Here is a 12754-nt window from a genome sequence, read left to right on the forward strand (position 1 = left end):
TCCCCACTCACATGGAAGAGGTCTTAGATAAACAATAAGGCAATGTACAGCTACATGTAAGACCAAAGTTAGTTGGTGGAACTATCACAGTATTTAAACCTATTTTAAAACACAGCAGAGATCACCTCCATGTGGTGATTTTCAATCTCTGCTCTGCTCACAACAGCCCTTAAAAACAGCTGAGCAGCACAGCACACTCTGCCCTACCATCCTTCACACCACTGGCAACGCTTCTGCCCATCTCCTGCTACCACTGACTGGTGCTCCTACATACACATCCTGAGGTCTGCTTTCCAATCTGGAAAACCAGCACAGTTCATTTCAGTTAATTAGCAGAAACGAAGAACTTACTTCAGATGAGTTAAAGACATCTGGCAAGAGGAAGTTAAGGAGTGCCCAGAGTTCGTGTAAGTTGTTCTGAAGCGGAGTCCCAGTTAGTAGCAGTCGATTTGTGGTCTTGAATTCTCTCACGATTTCTGATAGCTGCAGGACATTGAGCCATGAGCAAAGCTGCCAAGGTTACTGCCTCCTGTACCCAGCACACAGGTCTGTGTGACATTACCTTTGATTTTTCATTTTTAATCCTGTGGGCTTCATCTATCACCAGGTATCTCCAGTTAAACTTTTTGAAGACTGACTTCTCTTTGATGAGCATTTCGTAGGACGTGACGCAGACATCCCACTCTCCAGGCAACAGCACATCCCTGACAAAGGCAGCCTGGACAGCAAGGGGACAGCTGGTTACAGAGGCTCTCACACCTACACCACCACAAAGCACACTCTAGTGCTGCTCAAACTGTAAGACAACCTTGTTCCTGAGGCAATAGAACACACTTGAAAAATATGGACTAGAAAAATAAACATCTCAGACCCAGACCAATGACCTCCAGAACTGTTTGTGGTTGCATCACTGCTTTTATAATTCTAACCCAACGAGCTCTGAAAACAGAGAGAGATGCCCCTAAAACTACAAAAGATTCTCTGCTGACAAAAGCAGTTTAATGGTATCACTACAGCTCTCCCTTCCACAAATAAACGGGTACCTCCAGCTGACAGACCCACAAATACACCATCACCAAATCCATGGTTTGCTTTGCTGTGCTAAACAAAAGCAGCAAAGCATGTAAAGAACTGACACTGAAGTAGCAAAGAGAATGAATGGAACATGCAAGGCCTTAAGAGCCTGACCAATATTTACTCCTCATCAAGAAAATTCAAGCCAAATAAGATCCTTTTGCATATCAATTACATCCACAGCCCACCTTACCCCCTCAGCATTAAGCTGATAGCTGCTTTCAGAAAACAGATCCTTAGTGACAGTCCCCATGAGAGCAGAAAAGCTGGAGTTTTACAGAGGTATCTATGCCAACACCATTTCCCTGTTTAAGATCTATCAGGTTGTGTTGGCCTACAGAGGCTGTTGCCTTCATGAGAGGAGTTAAAAAAACCTTTGGCCAAGAAATCCTGAGTGTGAAGCGATGAATCAGACTCTGGGCAGCACACATGTCAAGTCTAAGCAGGTTATATTTTAAATAGGTAGCACTTGCAGCTCTGAACCCTTTAACCACTACCAAGCCAAGTAATGTCCTTCCCTGCCAAGGAAAAGTAAAGGCAAAGGACAGCAAGATCAGAGGCTGGGCTCAGGCAGGAAAAACACCATCAGAACTTACTCGCTGGTCTTTATCACCTATCAAACACACTGCTCGAAGCGTTGGGACCCATCTCTTGAATTCGTTCATCCAGTTGTGTAGAGTGGACTTGGGAACTAACACCATGTGAGGACCAGGAATATTTCTATAGTGTTTCATATACCCAAGAAGAGAAATTGTTTGCAATGTCTTCCCAAGACCCTGTAAGAGATGTTAATGTGTCAGAAACCAGAAAAAACACTCTCTGGAAACACCTTAAAAACCCAAGAGTGAGCTCTGAGTACACCTGGAAGACAAGTGAGATTTACTAAAGACAGTGCTGCTCACAACAGCCATTGAAGTCTTGGTTAGGAAAAGCTGGTATGGCTTCCCACATGTAATGTAAAACACACTGAGAGGAACATTTTCAATCCTTCCAATACTCAAAGGAATCCTATAGGGAGGCTGGAGAGGGACTTTTCACAACAGTGTCTGGCAACAGGACAAGGGGAAATAGTTTGAAGCTGTGGGAGAGTAGGTTTAGACTGGATCTCAGGAAGAAGTTCTTCCAGAAAAAGGTGATGAGACTCTGAAACAGGTTGTCCAGGCAGGCTGTGGATGCCTCCTCCCTGGGGGTGTTCAAAGCCAGGTTGGATGAGGCCTTGAGCAGCTGAGTCTAGCTGAGAGAGGTGCCCCTGTCCATGGTGGGGAGGTTGGTGTAGATAATCTCTGGAGTCCCTTCCATCCTAGGTTATTCTGTTATTATGAAGTTAGAATTCTGCCTTCCCTTTCTAATAAAGCACATTCTTAGAGCTGCAAGAAAACATATCGTAACATTTTGGTTTGCACTATGTACTCTTACTATTCATTTAGAGGTCAACAAACTTTACAAACTGGACATATGCACTCCCTTCAGGTGGAAATAGTCAACAAATGAAGAACTCTGTAAGGAGGCTGTGCCATGATGTCAAGTCTCGTGGGCAGAAAGCCAAACAAGCAGTTGCACATGTCAAAGAAGAAAACAAGTAGTGAGCTTCAGAAGTCCTGGGTTTAAATCACTCTGTTCTTCATTCATCTGAAATACTCTAAACCTTCTATCTTCAGTATATCATTATAATTAACCGAGGAAGAAACACAAAACCCAAATCATCTGTATCACTGAAAGAGCTCAAAAAGGTTACAATTCATACACACAGGATTAAAAAGACCCAAGCCTCAAGTTATTTTTGCTCCTACAATTTGTCTTTGCCTTCAAAATAATCACATTCCACCTGAGGTAAGATATGGAGAAGAGTTTACAAGCTGTGTGAAGGCGTAACTAAGTTCAAAAAGATTAGCAGTTAAGAATGAATCAGAAAGTATTTAATGGTAAATACTTAAATGCCTCAACACAAGATGGGTTTTGGCATGCCATAAATGCAAGGATTTCTAGTTTCCCAGGCAGTTTTGTTAAAAGGAGCCTGAGCTGCTTAGAAATGTCTGCTGAAGAAAATCCTTATCTAGTTCAAAATTCAACACCTTACTGAACAACAATTATTTGTCTCTAACTTATTCTAAAGAAGTTTTTATTAGATGGAAAATACATTACCAGGAGGTATGGGAAATGTAATATACTGACAGATAATTAGGTTTTTCTTTTTCCTTATCTGCTCCTTACAAAAAACAGACAAAATCATTTAGGGCTAAAATCATATCTTCCTGTCAAACATCTACACTTTCTACTGCGTTCATCCCTTGCCCTTCAGGGAAAAAGAATAAAACCAGGAGCAAAAGACACCATGGACAGTGCTGACTGAAATGTCCATGGTCACACAGAATCATGGATTCAACCAGGTTGGAAGTGACTTCCAAGCTCATCCAGTCCAACCTAGCACCCAGCCCTAGCCAATCAACCAGACCATGGCACTAAGTGCCTCATCCACTCTTTTCTTGGACACCTCCCAAGGACAGCAACTCCACCACCTCCCTGGGCAGGCTGTTCATAGACCTCCAAAGCTCATCCCATCCAACCCCACTGCAGTCAGTAAGGACATCCTCCACTAGATCAGGTTGCTCAGAGCCTTGCTGAGCCTCATTTTGAGTATCTCTAGAGATGGGGCCCCAACCACCACCCTGGCAACCCATTCCAGTGTTCCACTGTCTTCATGGTAAAGAACTTGCTCCTAACGCCCAACCTAAATCTGCTCTTATCTATTTTCAAATCACTTCCCCTCATCCTATCACTTCAGGCCTTTGTAAACAGTCCCTCTCCAGCCTTTTTGTAGGCCCTTTTCAGGTACTGGCAGGCTGCTATTAAGTCTCCCTGAAGCCTTCTATTCTCCAGGCTGAACAACCCCAGCTCCCCCACCCTGTCCTCACAGGAGAGGTGCTCCAGCCCTCGATTCAAGTCCTTAAGGTATCTGTGACACTTTCAACAATTAGTGACTTGGAACAGACTCGAGAAGTAAGAGTTGGCAAATTATTGTGCTGTTACCCCCCCATACGTAGAGCTGAACTAGAAGTGGATCATACTGCACGTGCTGCCAAGTCCCCAGAGAGCTGTGCTCTGTGCATACCATCTCATCTGCCAGGATGCCATTGATGCCGTTTTCATACAGTGAGATGAGCCAGTTCAGTCCTCGGACCTGATAGTCCCGCAGCTTTCCCCACTTCACATCTGGAAGACAACAAAGAGCAGACACCTGTAAAATTTACCAAAGAACTTCACCATCCCTGGCCTACTGACAGATTATCTAAGCTGCAGAACAAACCCAAGGAGTACATTTCACACAGTAAATTCCAAGGACAACTCACACTGGAGACAGTGACACAATAACTGTTTCTGCAAGCTGCTCTGTCTTCTGCAGGAATCCAAAGTATCTAGAAACTCCAACTCTATCAGCATCCCCCAAACCAGAGCACAGCAAAACACTAAAAGAACAAAACTGAATTCCCTGTGAACCCGCTGGAAGCTGCTGGGTGCTGTGAGTTACATATGCAGAAATTGCAGGGTGAGAGAGCTAAACTAGCTAGCTCTCTCCTAGTAAACTGATGCAGAGCAACTGGATTTCTGAAGGATAAGATTCCCTGGATCACCTCCCTAGCCTGACCTGAAAAGAAACAGATCCTCGGCCACACATTTTCTCCCATCAAATCAGCATTGGATCATTTTTTCTCCTTTTGCCCCCTGTCTTTGGAAAGGATGAAAATAAAATTCACTCTAAATAACATTCTGAAGGAAAAGAACAGGAAAACGAACAAGGCCCCCTGAAAACTCCAAAGAAGGGAAACACACATGATGGAGACTCTTCAAATCGAGTGCAGACGTTAGTGGTCTTGGAGCTTTCTGTCAACAGCTCCTCATCTTCCTCCTGCTCTGTTCTACGGTGGCGGTAGCTGAACAAGTGCAAGAAACAAGTACGTTAGTTGCTTGTTGAACTGAAAAGACATGAAGGTATCACTGTAGGACAGAACACAAACACCAAAAGAAGCTTCTAGCAAGTCTTCAAAAGAACTTGTTTAGCTGATAACTGAAATGCTGCTTTTTAGAGGCACTAGCGTCTTAATAAGACAGCCATGTTGTTGGAAGGCTCAAGTATTAGAGCAAAGTGCCTGGAAAAGGGTGAAATGTGTGCTGCCCTTCAACCACAGGGCAGTCTTTGAGAGCTCTGGATCTGCTGGTCGCAAGAAAAGACTGGATGAGGCACTTGGTGCCCTGGTCTAGTTGACCGGATGGGGCTGGGCGCTAGGTTGGGCTGGATGAGCTTGGAGGTCCCTTCCAACCTGGTTGATTCTATGATTCTAAGTAGATAGTCTGTAGCCATAGAAGCTGCAGTGAAGGCAATAGAAATTTCTAGACTTCTGATTTTCAAGCTGCCTGTAAGAAGCAGTAAGCTGACATCCTCGACAACCCCTTACCATTTACAGCCATGAATGCTCTACTTTTCTGAGCCCACCTTTCTTCACGTTGGAATATTTTTATCATGATAAAATTATTGTAACTCCCAGAACTCTTTAGCAACCCTCAACTTAGAGGTGTGCAGTTGCAAACCAAGACAATTATACAGCATAAAAGACTCACTAGCAAAGGCCAAAAGAGCAGCCAGTCTAAAGCACACACAATCCATGCCCACAGCACAGCCTACATGTCATCACTCACTCGCCAACTGACAGCAGATTCTGTTTCTCATCTTTCTTTATCCGTGGACGTCCAGGCTTCATTTTCAAAGGTGAAGTTGGAGTTTTCTGAGCAGCAGGCTGAATGAAATGAGCAAACAGCTCAGTCTGCTTCAACAGATACTCAAATCTGTTTGCTCTGTCTGTTTGCTGTTGACAAAGAAAAATCAGCGGAGCAAGTGTGAGACACTACAGTACACATTCATTCAAAAGAAAAAGCTAACAAATCCTTTTTCAGCAATGTCATTTCACATCTCTTTATGCACATAGCTACAATAACAAAGAAGAGATTATTTACAGCTACATAACTGTTGCTGATAGATTCTTCTATTGGGTCAAGGCTGGCTTTTGCCAGTAAGATCAACGTTGCCTGACAGCCCTGAGCTGAGCCTGAAACCTGACTTTGGCACAAAGACTGCAGGAGTGTCACTAGATGAGACCACAGCCTCTTAACAACCTGCTATCAAAACGAATAGTCCCACTCCTAGGAATTTACCCCCACTCAGGGGATGCACAGGAACCTTCAATGAACCTTCTTCATCTCACCCACCTGGCTGGAACTACTTTCTACCACTTCAGTTTCCTGCCTGCTTAGTGAGACACACCACCTCACTGTGGTGTCAGATAAGCAAAAGAGCTGGCATGAACAGGGGCAGAGAGGGCAGAAGAGCCTACAGCTAGAAGCCAGAACACCCATTTCAGCAGCAGAGACCTCTTGCACTCGGCCTAACTTGTCAAACTGCTGCCTTTGATATAAGTCGCTGCTTCTGCTGTGCAGAGGAGATTAATTAGTATCTAAAAGGTTCAGCTCCTCTAAGACAGGTTCCATTTGGAATGAACACACCTTCCCAAGGCCACATCACTACCTTATAACAGACAACCAAGAGAGAAAACAACTCCAAGCTTAACAGGAACCGCTCCGACATTCTGCCAGCTGCCGCAACATAACCTGGTATGTAGCAACTCAGAGTTACAGGAAGTCACTTTTCTTAGTAAAAAGGAACATATGTTCCAGACTTCTGCAAGACCAATGCCAGCTCTGTGAGCGTTCTCTTTAAAGCAAGAAGCTGCTGCACTACGGGAAAGAAAGGACAACAGGGGCTCAGCAAAGAAAGAGACTGAGACCCTGTACATCGGGCTCACTAACTATAGCTGGAGACTGGCTAACACAGCTGCAATCCACATCCATTAAATTCAAGTCTTCCTGTCAATTCTCCACAGCTTTGGTTTGTAGTGCTTGCTTTGTTCTTCCCTGTTTACTTAACAACAGTTTCTGAAGTTCAAACTTGTACGACCTTACTTCTATCCAAACTTCTGCCCCTTATTTTTACACACTTGTTTCACTGGCTATGCAGAGGAGAGATACAGACTGTATTGAAAAAGTTTCCTCCTCCTAAAATTTTAGTGCCCAACCTTCTGCACACACACCCCAGCCAAAAAAGTGTTTTTATTGCACTTCAGGATATTCATTTCAGACACTAACAATCATTATCTACATGTTTTAGATAGGACACAGACAAAACACTGTACTCTGCAACCTTGAGGTATCCTTCTACCAAAAAACAACTTTCAACTTTTACTGTTTTCTTTACCAGTGCATCTCCTGACTATTACAACACTGAAATACAATCCTCCTTGCAATCACGCCCATCTACAGCTTAGAAGAGCCAACTCCAAGTTCACCTTCTTCAGTGTTCCAGGCAGCATCACAAAGAAACTAGCAGAAGAAGACTGGGTTCTTTTCAACAGCAAAAAGATACAACACAGGAAGCAGCAAATTCTAAGAAGCAGTTTCACTTTCCAATGAAGAAATTCCACATGTAGTCACAGGCACGGGAATTACAAATAGCAATTAGGGAAAGCAGGAACAGAGAAAGGAAACGTAATGAAATGGTGAGGAGTGGACAGCTCCATCTCTTACTTACAGGATGTTACAAACACAACAAAACAGAATTACAAATGTTCTCCTCTCTAACCCAAGAAGCACAGAAATTGCCATCTTCAAGAGCTCAAGGTCTCTAACTAGACCTTCATGAAGAACAAATCAAAGTTCAGGAAAAGCTAACAAAATTCTTTTCCATCTCTAAGGACTGAAAAGGTAGCTAAGGCTTAGTTACTACTTGTCCTACACAGCCTTTCCTCAGCCTCCAATGAACTTTGACAGCTGACTTTTCCGACGCAGAACTGCTACTCCTGCAGTTCAAAAATAAGTTTGGAATAGTTTTCCTGTACTCGACAGTGATATAAAGGTCCTAGACTTTGACTGACTCCATATATTGAGAAAGCAAAGCAGCACTTATCTAAACACTTGTGGACACTTTCCTAGAGAATATCTCAATTTCCAGGTGAGGAAGTGAACATTCAGCTCTTCCTAAGTGCCCTTGCCTACAGGTAACTTCAAAAGCAGCTTGACGACTTCTCTTACGTTGTTTCCTCTAAGACACTTGACTGTCCCACTATATCATTATTCTCCATTTAGAGCACGTCAGAAGCTGCTAGACTACACTTCCTTGAAACAGCAAAACACATTAGTAGTTATTCCCCAAAAGAACTGCAATGGAAACAGAGGAAGAGCAGAAGACCAGTGAAGAAAATGTTAAAAAGGAGAAGGGTTTGAGGTTTTTCTTTGGGATATTTGGGTTCAAGTTACCTCAATACTTTTGAATAACTACACAGTTTCATAAATGCAGTTAAGAGATGTCAGTCAGGAAGAAAACTCTCTGTTGAGCAGATGACATACCATTTTCTCTTCATACGTAGGATCTGCTTCCTGCATTTCTTTTTGTTTTCCTGGTGATGCATCGTCAAAGGATTCCTGAGATGAAAAAGAATTAGAAAAAAGTTCTTTTCTGAACAAGGGGAGACACCCACGTAAAGCAGATCACCCAGCTTGTTTCAAATTATCATGTCTCCACATCAGATGGCACAGCCTTCTGTGCTGCTTTGATATAGTCATCTTTCTATTACTTACTGCAAAAACACCTGGAGGTGGATCAAAGACCCCTGCCACAGCGAGAGGGACAGAGCTAGCTCCCTCTAATCCGATTTAGCGCCATCATTAAAGCATCGCATCAATGTGAATGAGAGAGGCTGCTGTGGTCCAGCAGCTCAGCACACCGCTCCTAGGGCGCCTAGCCAAACGCCGCCCACGCTGCCTCTGGAGAGCACTGTGACAGAACTAGCTCTGGTTCCAAAGCAAGAGCAGTTTCAAGGGGCTTTATCTTTTCCAGATTACCCCCATCTCTCATCATTCTGCACCAAGGGACAAGTGTCAGTAAGAACAGGATTACAGTCTCACCCTGGAAGCAGAGTAGCATTCTAGAGATCGCACTTCTGCCCTATTTAGCTTACTAAACCAAATAATGGTTATCACCAACCACAAACAGAAAAGCTGATGGGAGAAGGCAGTCCTCCTTCCATCCAAACTCCTAACAAACTGCCTTCAATTATTCGTTCAGATCAGGACTATTTCATCCTTGTCTTTTCTGTCATTAGGTTAGCCCTCTCACCATCATCTTCCACATGCAACTTCGTCTTCTGTTCTTATCCCCCAAAACAACGGGACGATCCGTCCCTAGCACACCGTGCTACGGCAGTACGTTACAACAGAATCCTTGGACATGAGAAAAGGAAAGGAGATGCCTTTGAAATCATTACTGACCATCTGTTTACTTGAGCCAAGGATTGAGGCGAACTCAATCTTTCCTAGCCAGTGCAGAACAAAGGAACAGGAAAGTAAGAAACGACACGAAACAAAGGCAGGCAAGGCACGGAATTGTTTGTGGGCGGGCATTTCCTCACAAAGCTCTGGCAGGTAAAGTGTGCGGAAACACAACAATTCTAACACAAATGTATCAAAATGTAAAAGAACTGCGTGTAAAAAGTTACGGTTAAAGATCTTCTCAGCGGACACGCGAATCCTCTTGCTCACCTCCCACCGGATTTAGCCAGCATCACCCAGGAGCGAGCACAAGCACTGCCCGCGGAGCGCCTGAACTTCAGTACAAAGCCCTGAAGCGCCTAACGTGTGAAGCGCAAAGAGGCAGCAGCAGGAGGCCACCTGATCCCATCACGTGCAATAAAGCCCAGCTGGGCAGCAAGAAAAGCAGTCCCTCGGGTGGGCAGGACTATCAATAAGCCAGCTTAAAAGAAACGTCCCTACACAGAAAGAAATCCCTTTCCCGTACGAAAAGGAACCAACTCGACAAGCCCGAGAAAGCCCTGGCACAGGGGCGGCTGGAGAGGGCGCCTTGCGCTGCCTCCACAGTGCCAGCCCCTGCCTGGCATTGCCCTATTTCTGCAGGTTCGAGCAGGACTCATTACCCACAGCGCTCCGGCTACTTGCTCATCCGAAAAACATGGCATTTGTAAACGTATTTAGATCAAGTAGGCTGCACCGCATGACTCAGAGTACAACACAGGCAGCGCTGGAAGCAGGACCAACCAGTTTCCTCCCATCATTAAAAAGAAACACAGCTGCGATAAAATTAGCATCTCCAGGCGATCGCTCGAACCCCTTGAAACTTCTGGAAATTTTCTGTTGCCAAAAAACACCCTCAGACAGCTCTCCATCCCACGGAAACACGGGGCGGGGGGAACCACAACCAAAAACTTTCGGGAGACTTTATATGACAGAAAATGCTTTTTAGAGCGTGGACTTGCTGATCGCCGAAGCAGGAAGCGCAAACGGTGGGAAGGCTCTTGAGAGAGGAAGGAGAGGACAGAAAAGCCACCCCAGGGAGGTGTCTCGTGTGAGGGGTGACGCTCCCCCGACCCCTGCCCTCCCGTGACCCTGGATTCAAAGACGGGCAAAACGAAGCAACGCACCGGCGAGCTGCTCTCTGCCCTAGTTCCCGTAGCAGCAACCGGCGGAGGAACACCGCAGCCGGGACCCGTGTGGGTCGCGGGCAGCGGCAAGAGGAAGCGGAGGGACGCAACTCCCCTCTTCATCCCCCCACCAACGGCCGGTGCCACCAGGCCGTTTCCTGGCCCCGCGCTCTCCCTCCCGCCGGGGCCCAGGAGCGCCCCGGAGGCGCCGTTGCGAACGGCCCGGCCCCGCGCCCGCCCCCGCCCGCCTCTCCATTGTCTCCCGCAGCCCCACGCGGCCCGGGGACGCCCCGCCGGCACGTCCCTCATGGCGGGCACCTGCCACCGCGCAGCCGGGCGCGATCCCGCGGCGGTGACCCCGGGAGCCGTCGCCGAGACCTACGGAGCCGAGGAGAGCGAAGGGGACCGGGTTCCCATCACGGGAAAAGAGCCTGACCTCCATCCGGCCGTCGCCTCCGACAGGTCCGGCGGCAGACGAGGAAGCTGTCCCTGCGGCCTCGCTGCTGTTGGCGCCTGGCGCTTGCGGCGGCGCGAGCAGCTCCTCCGGTTGCGACGGCAGCTGCCCGGCGGACATGATCCCCGCCGCAGACAATGCTCCGCCGGGACGCGGGCCCGCGCCCGGCTGGCTGCGCGCTGACGGGACGGCCGCTGGGCAGGAGCGGCTGCAGGGGCTCAGCAGAAGCGGCGCGCTGAGCGCGGTGCGCGGCCGCCGGCGGAGGCCCGTCCCCGCTGCCGCCCCGGCTTTCCCGGCGGGCGCCCACCAACCAGGAACGAGCCGGCTCCCCGCTCTCGCGAGAAGGCCCCGGCCGGCGTGCGGGGCGGCGGGAGGCGGCACTGCGGCTGCGCGGCGCGGCGGGAGGCGGCACTGCGGCTGCGCGGCGCGGCGGGAGGCGGCACTGCGGCTGCGCGGCCGCCGCCCGGGCCCTGACTGGAGGGGCCTCGCGCCCGCGGCGTCACTGGGCGCCCGGGGGGCGCGCGGCGGCGCAACGGCCGGCGGCGGGAGGGGGCAGCGCCGCGCGCCGCGGGCACGTGCAGGGCCCCGAGCCGGGCGCGGGCTGCGATGGGCACTGCTGCGGGAGCGCAGCCCTGGAACCTTCCAGAGAGCCGCTCCTGCCCCCCGCGGGCTACACCGCTGGCACCTGTGCGCGCCGGCGGAGCAGCACTGCTCGCTGACTAAAGCAGGCAGCCACAGCGCGGCTAAAGGAACGTTACGGACGAGGTGCGGGCTGCTGCACAGGTGTGAGCTGTTAATCGCAGCAACAGGTGGAGTGAAGTTGGCATCACCACGCTGCCACCCCCCACCGGGGCACTCCATCATAGAAAGGTTTCAGCTGGGCTTCAAGTCCCTCCCTTCTTTCAACTCTGACAAGGCTGGTGCTAAACCGAAGCCCTCAGCACACCGCTCTTCTTTTCGGTTTAAAACGCAGTTACTGCGTTACCGAAACTTTGTCTACTTGGGTCAGCAAGCAGTAACCTAGATAATGGGAAGTGCCATAGGCAGTGGTAGTGAGGAATTGCCTAAAACTGGGATTCAGCTGTTCTGAGTTTCCCCCTAATCACTGATTTATCCAATGTGGGTATAAAAATTTCAACCACCCTTCCTAGAAACCAATTCCAGACGTTTAGAGCCCTTTTCAGTAAAACTTCTCTTAATGAAGGAATTTGTATCCTCGCTGTGCTCTCCCAGCTAATGCACAAGGAGACCACCACTGCTACTGAAAGAGCAGGGCTCCAGTAAAACAAGGGTTTTTTATGCCAGTCTAATAGATCATCTGTCCAGCAGGAGAGAGTGCATCTGCAATAGCAGGGCTGCCACATGCACCAGAATGGGTGCTACAGCTGCCTGCCCACGTCACTTCCCCTCACATTATCTGGTTGAAAGACCCAAAGTTGGTAGGTATGGGTTTTCAGACCAACTGAATAAACCCAGTGTCTGCTCCTGGCTTGAAGCCATCACAGGCTGCAGAACCCTGCTTTAGGAGGTGCCTGAGCACACCCACACTTGCACTGCATTTGCTCGGGTGAGGAGTGCTCCTCACTGCTCACCTCTGCTTAACCCCAATTCACTTCTGGATTCCAACTCTGGCTCTAATCCGTTCATCACTTAATTATTCAGCATTACTCACTTGGAAGCTGCCAGGGAC

General features: G+C 48.1%; 1 protein-coding gene across 2 annotated transcripts in view; it reads right to left on the reverse strand.

Annotated features, from left to right (window-relative positions):
* SMARCA5 (SWI/SNF related, matrix associated, actin dependent regulator of chromatin, subfamily a, member 5) overlaps positions 1 to 12754 on the reverse strand; it is a 24418-nt gene extending 11664 nt beyond the window's left edge. The window contains exons 1-8 of one of the 2 annotated variants that reach the window (XM_064149492.1): positions 12737 to 12754; positions 8524 to 8598; positions 5767 to 5933; positions 4903 to 5003; positions 4184 to 4284; positions 1671 to 1850; positions 563 to 718; positions 352 to 483 (exon numbers count right to left, since the gene is read on the reverse strand). In XM_064149492.1, the coding sequence (XP_064005562.1) occupies positions 352 to 483; positions 563 to 718; positions 1671 to 1850; positions 4184 to 4284; positions 4903 to 5003; positions 5767 to 5933; positions 8524 to 8559 (873 nt within the window). In that variant the 5' untranslated portion in view covers positions 8560 to 8598; positions 12737 to 12754. Of the gene's footprint in view, positions 1 to 351; positions 484 to 562; positions 719 to 1670; positions 1851 to 4183; positions 4285 to 4902; positions 5004 to 5766; positions 5934 to 8523; positions 8599 to 11046; positions 11356 to 12736 lie in introns of those variants that run through there. The other variant, XM_064149493.1, reaches the window with a different exon arrangement.

Source organism: Pogoniulus pusillus, chromosome 10, assembly GCF_015220805.1.
Source record: "Pogoniulus pusillus isolate bPogPus1 chromosome 10, bPogPus1.pri, whole genome shotgun sequence".
Classification (NCBI taxonomy): Eukaryota; Metazoa; Chordata; class Aves; order Piciformes; family Lybiidae; genus Pogoniulus; species Pogoniulus pusillus.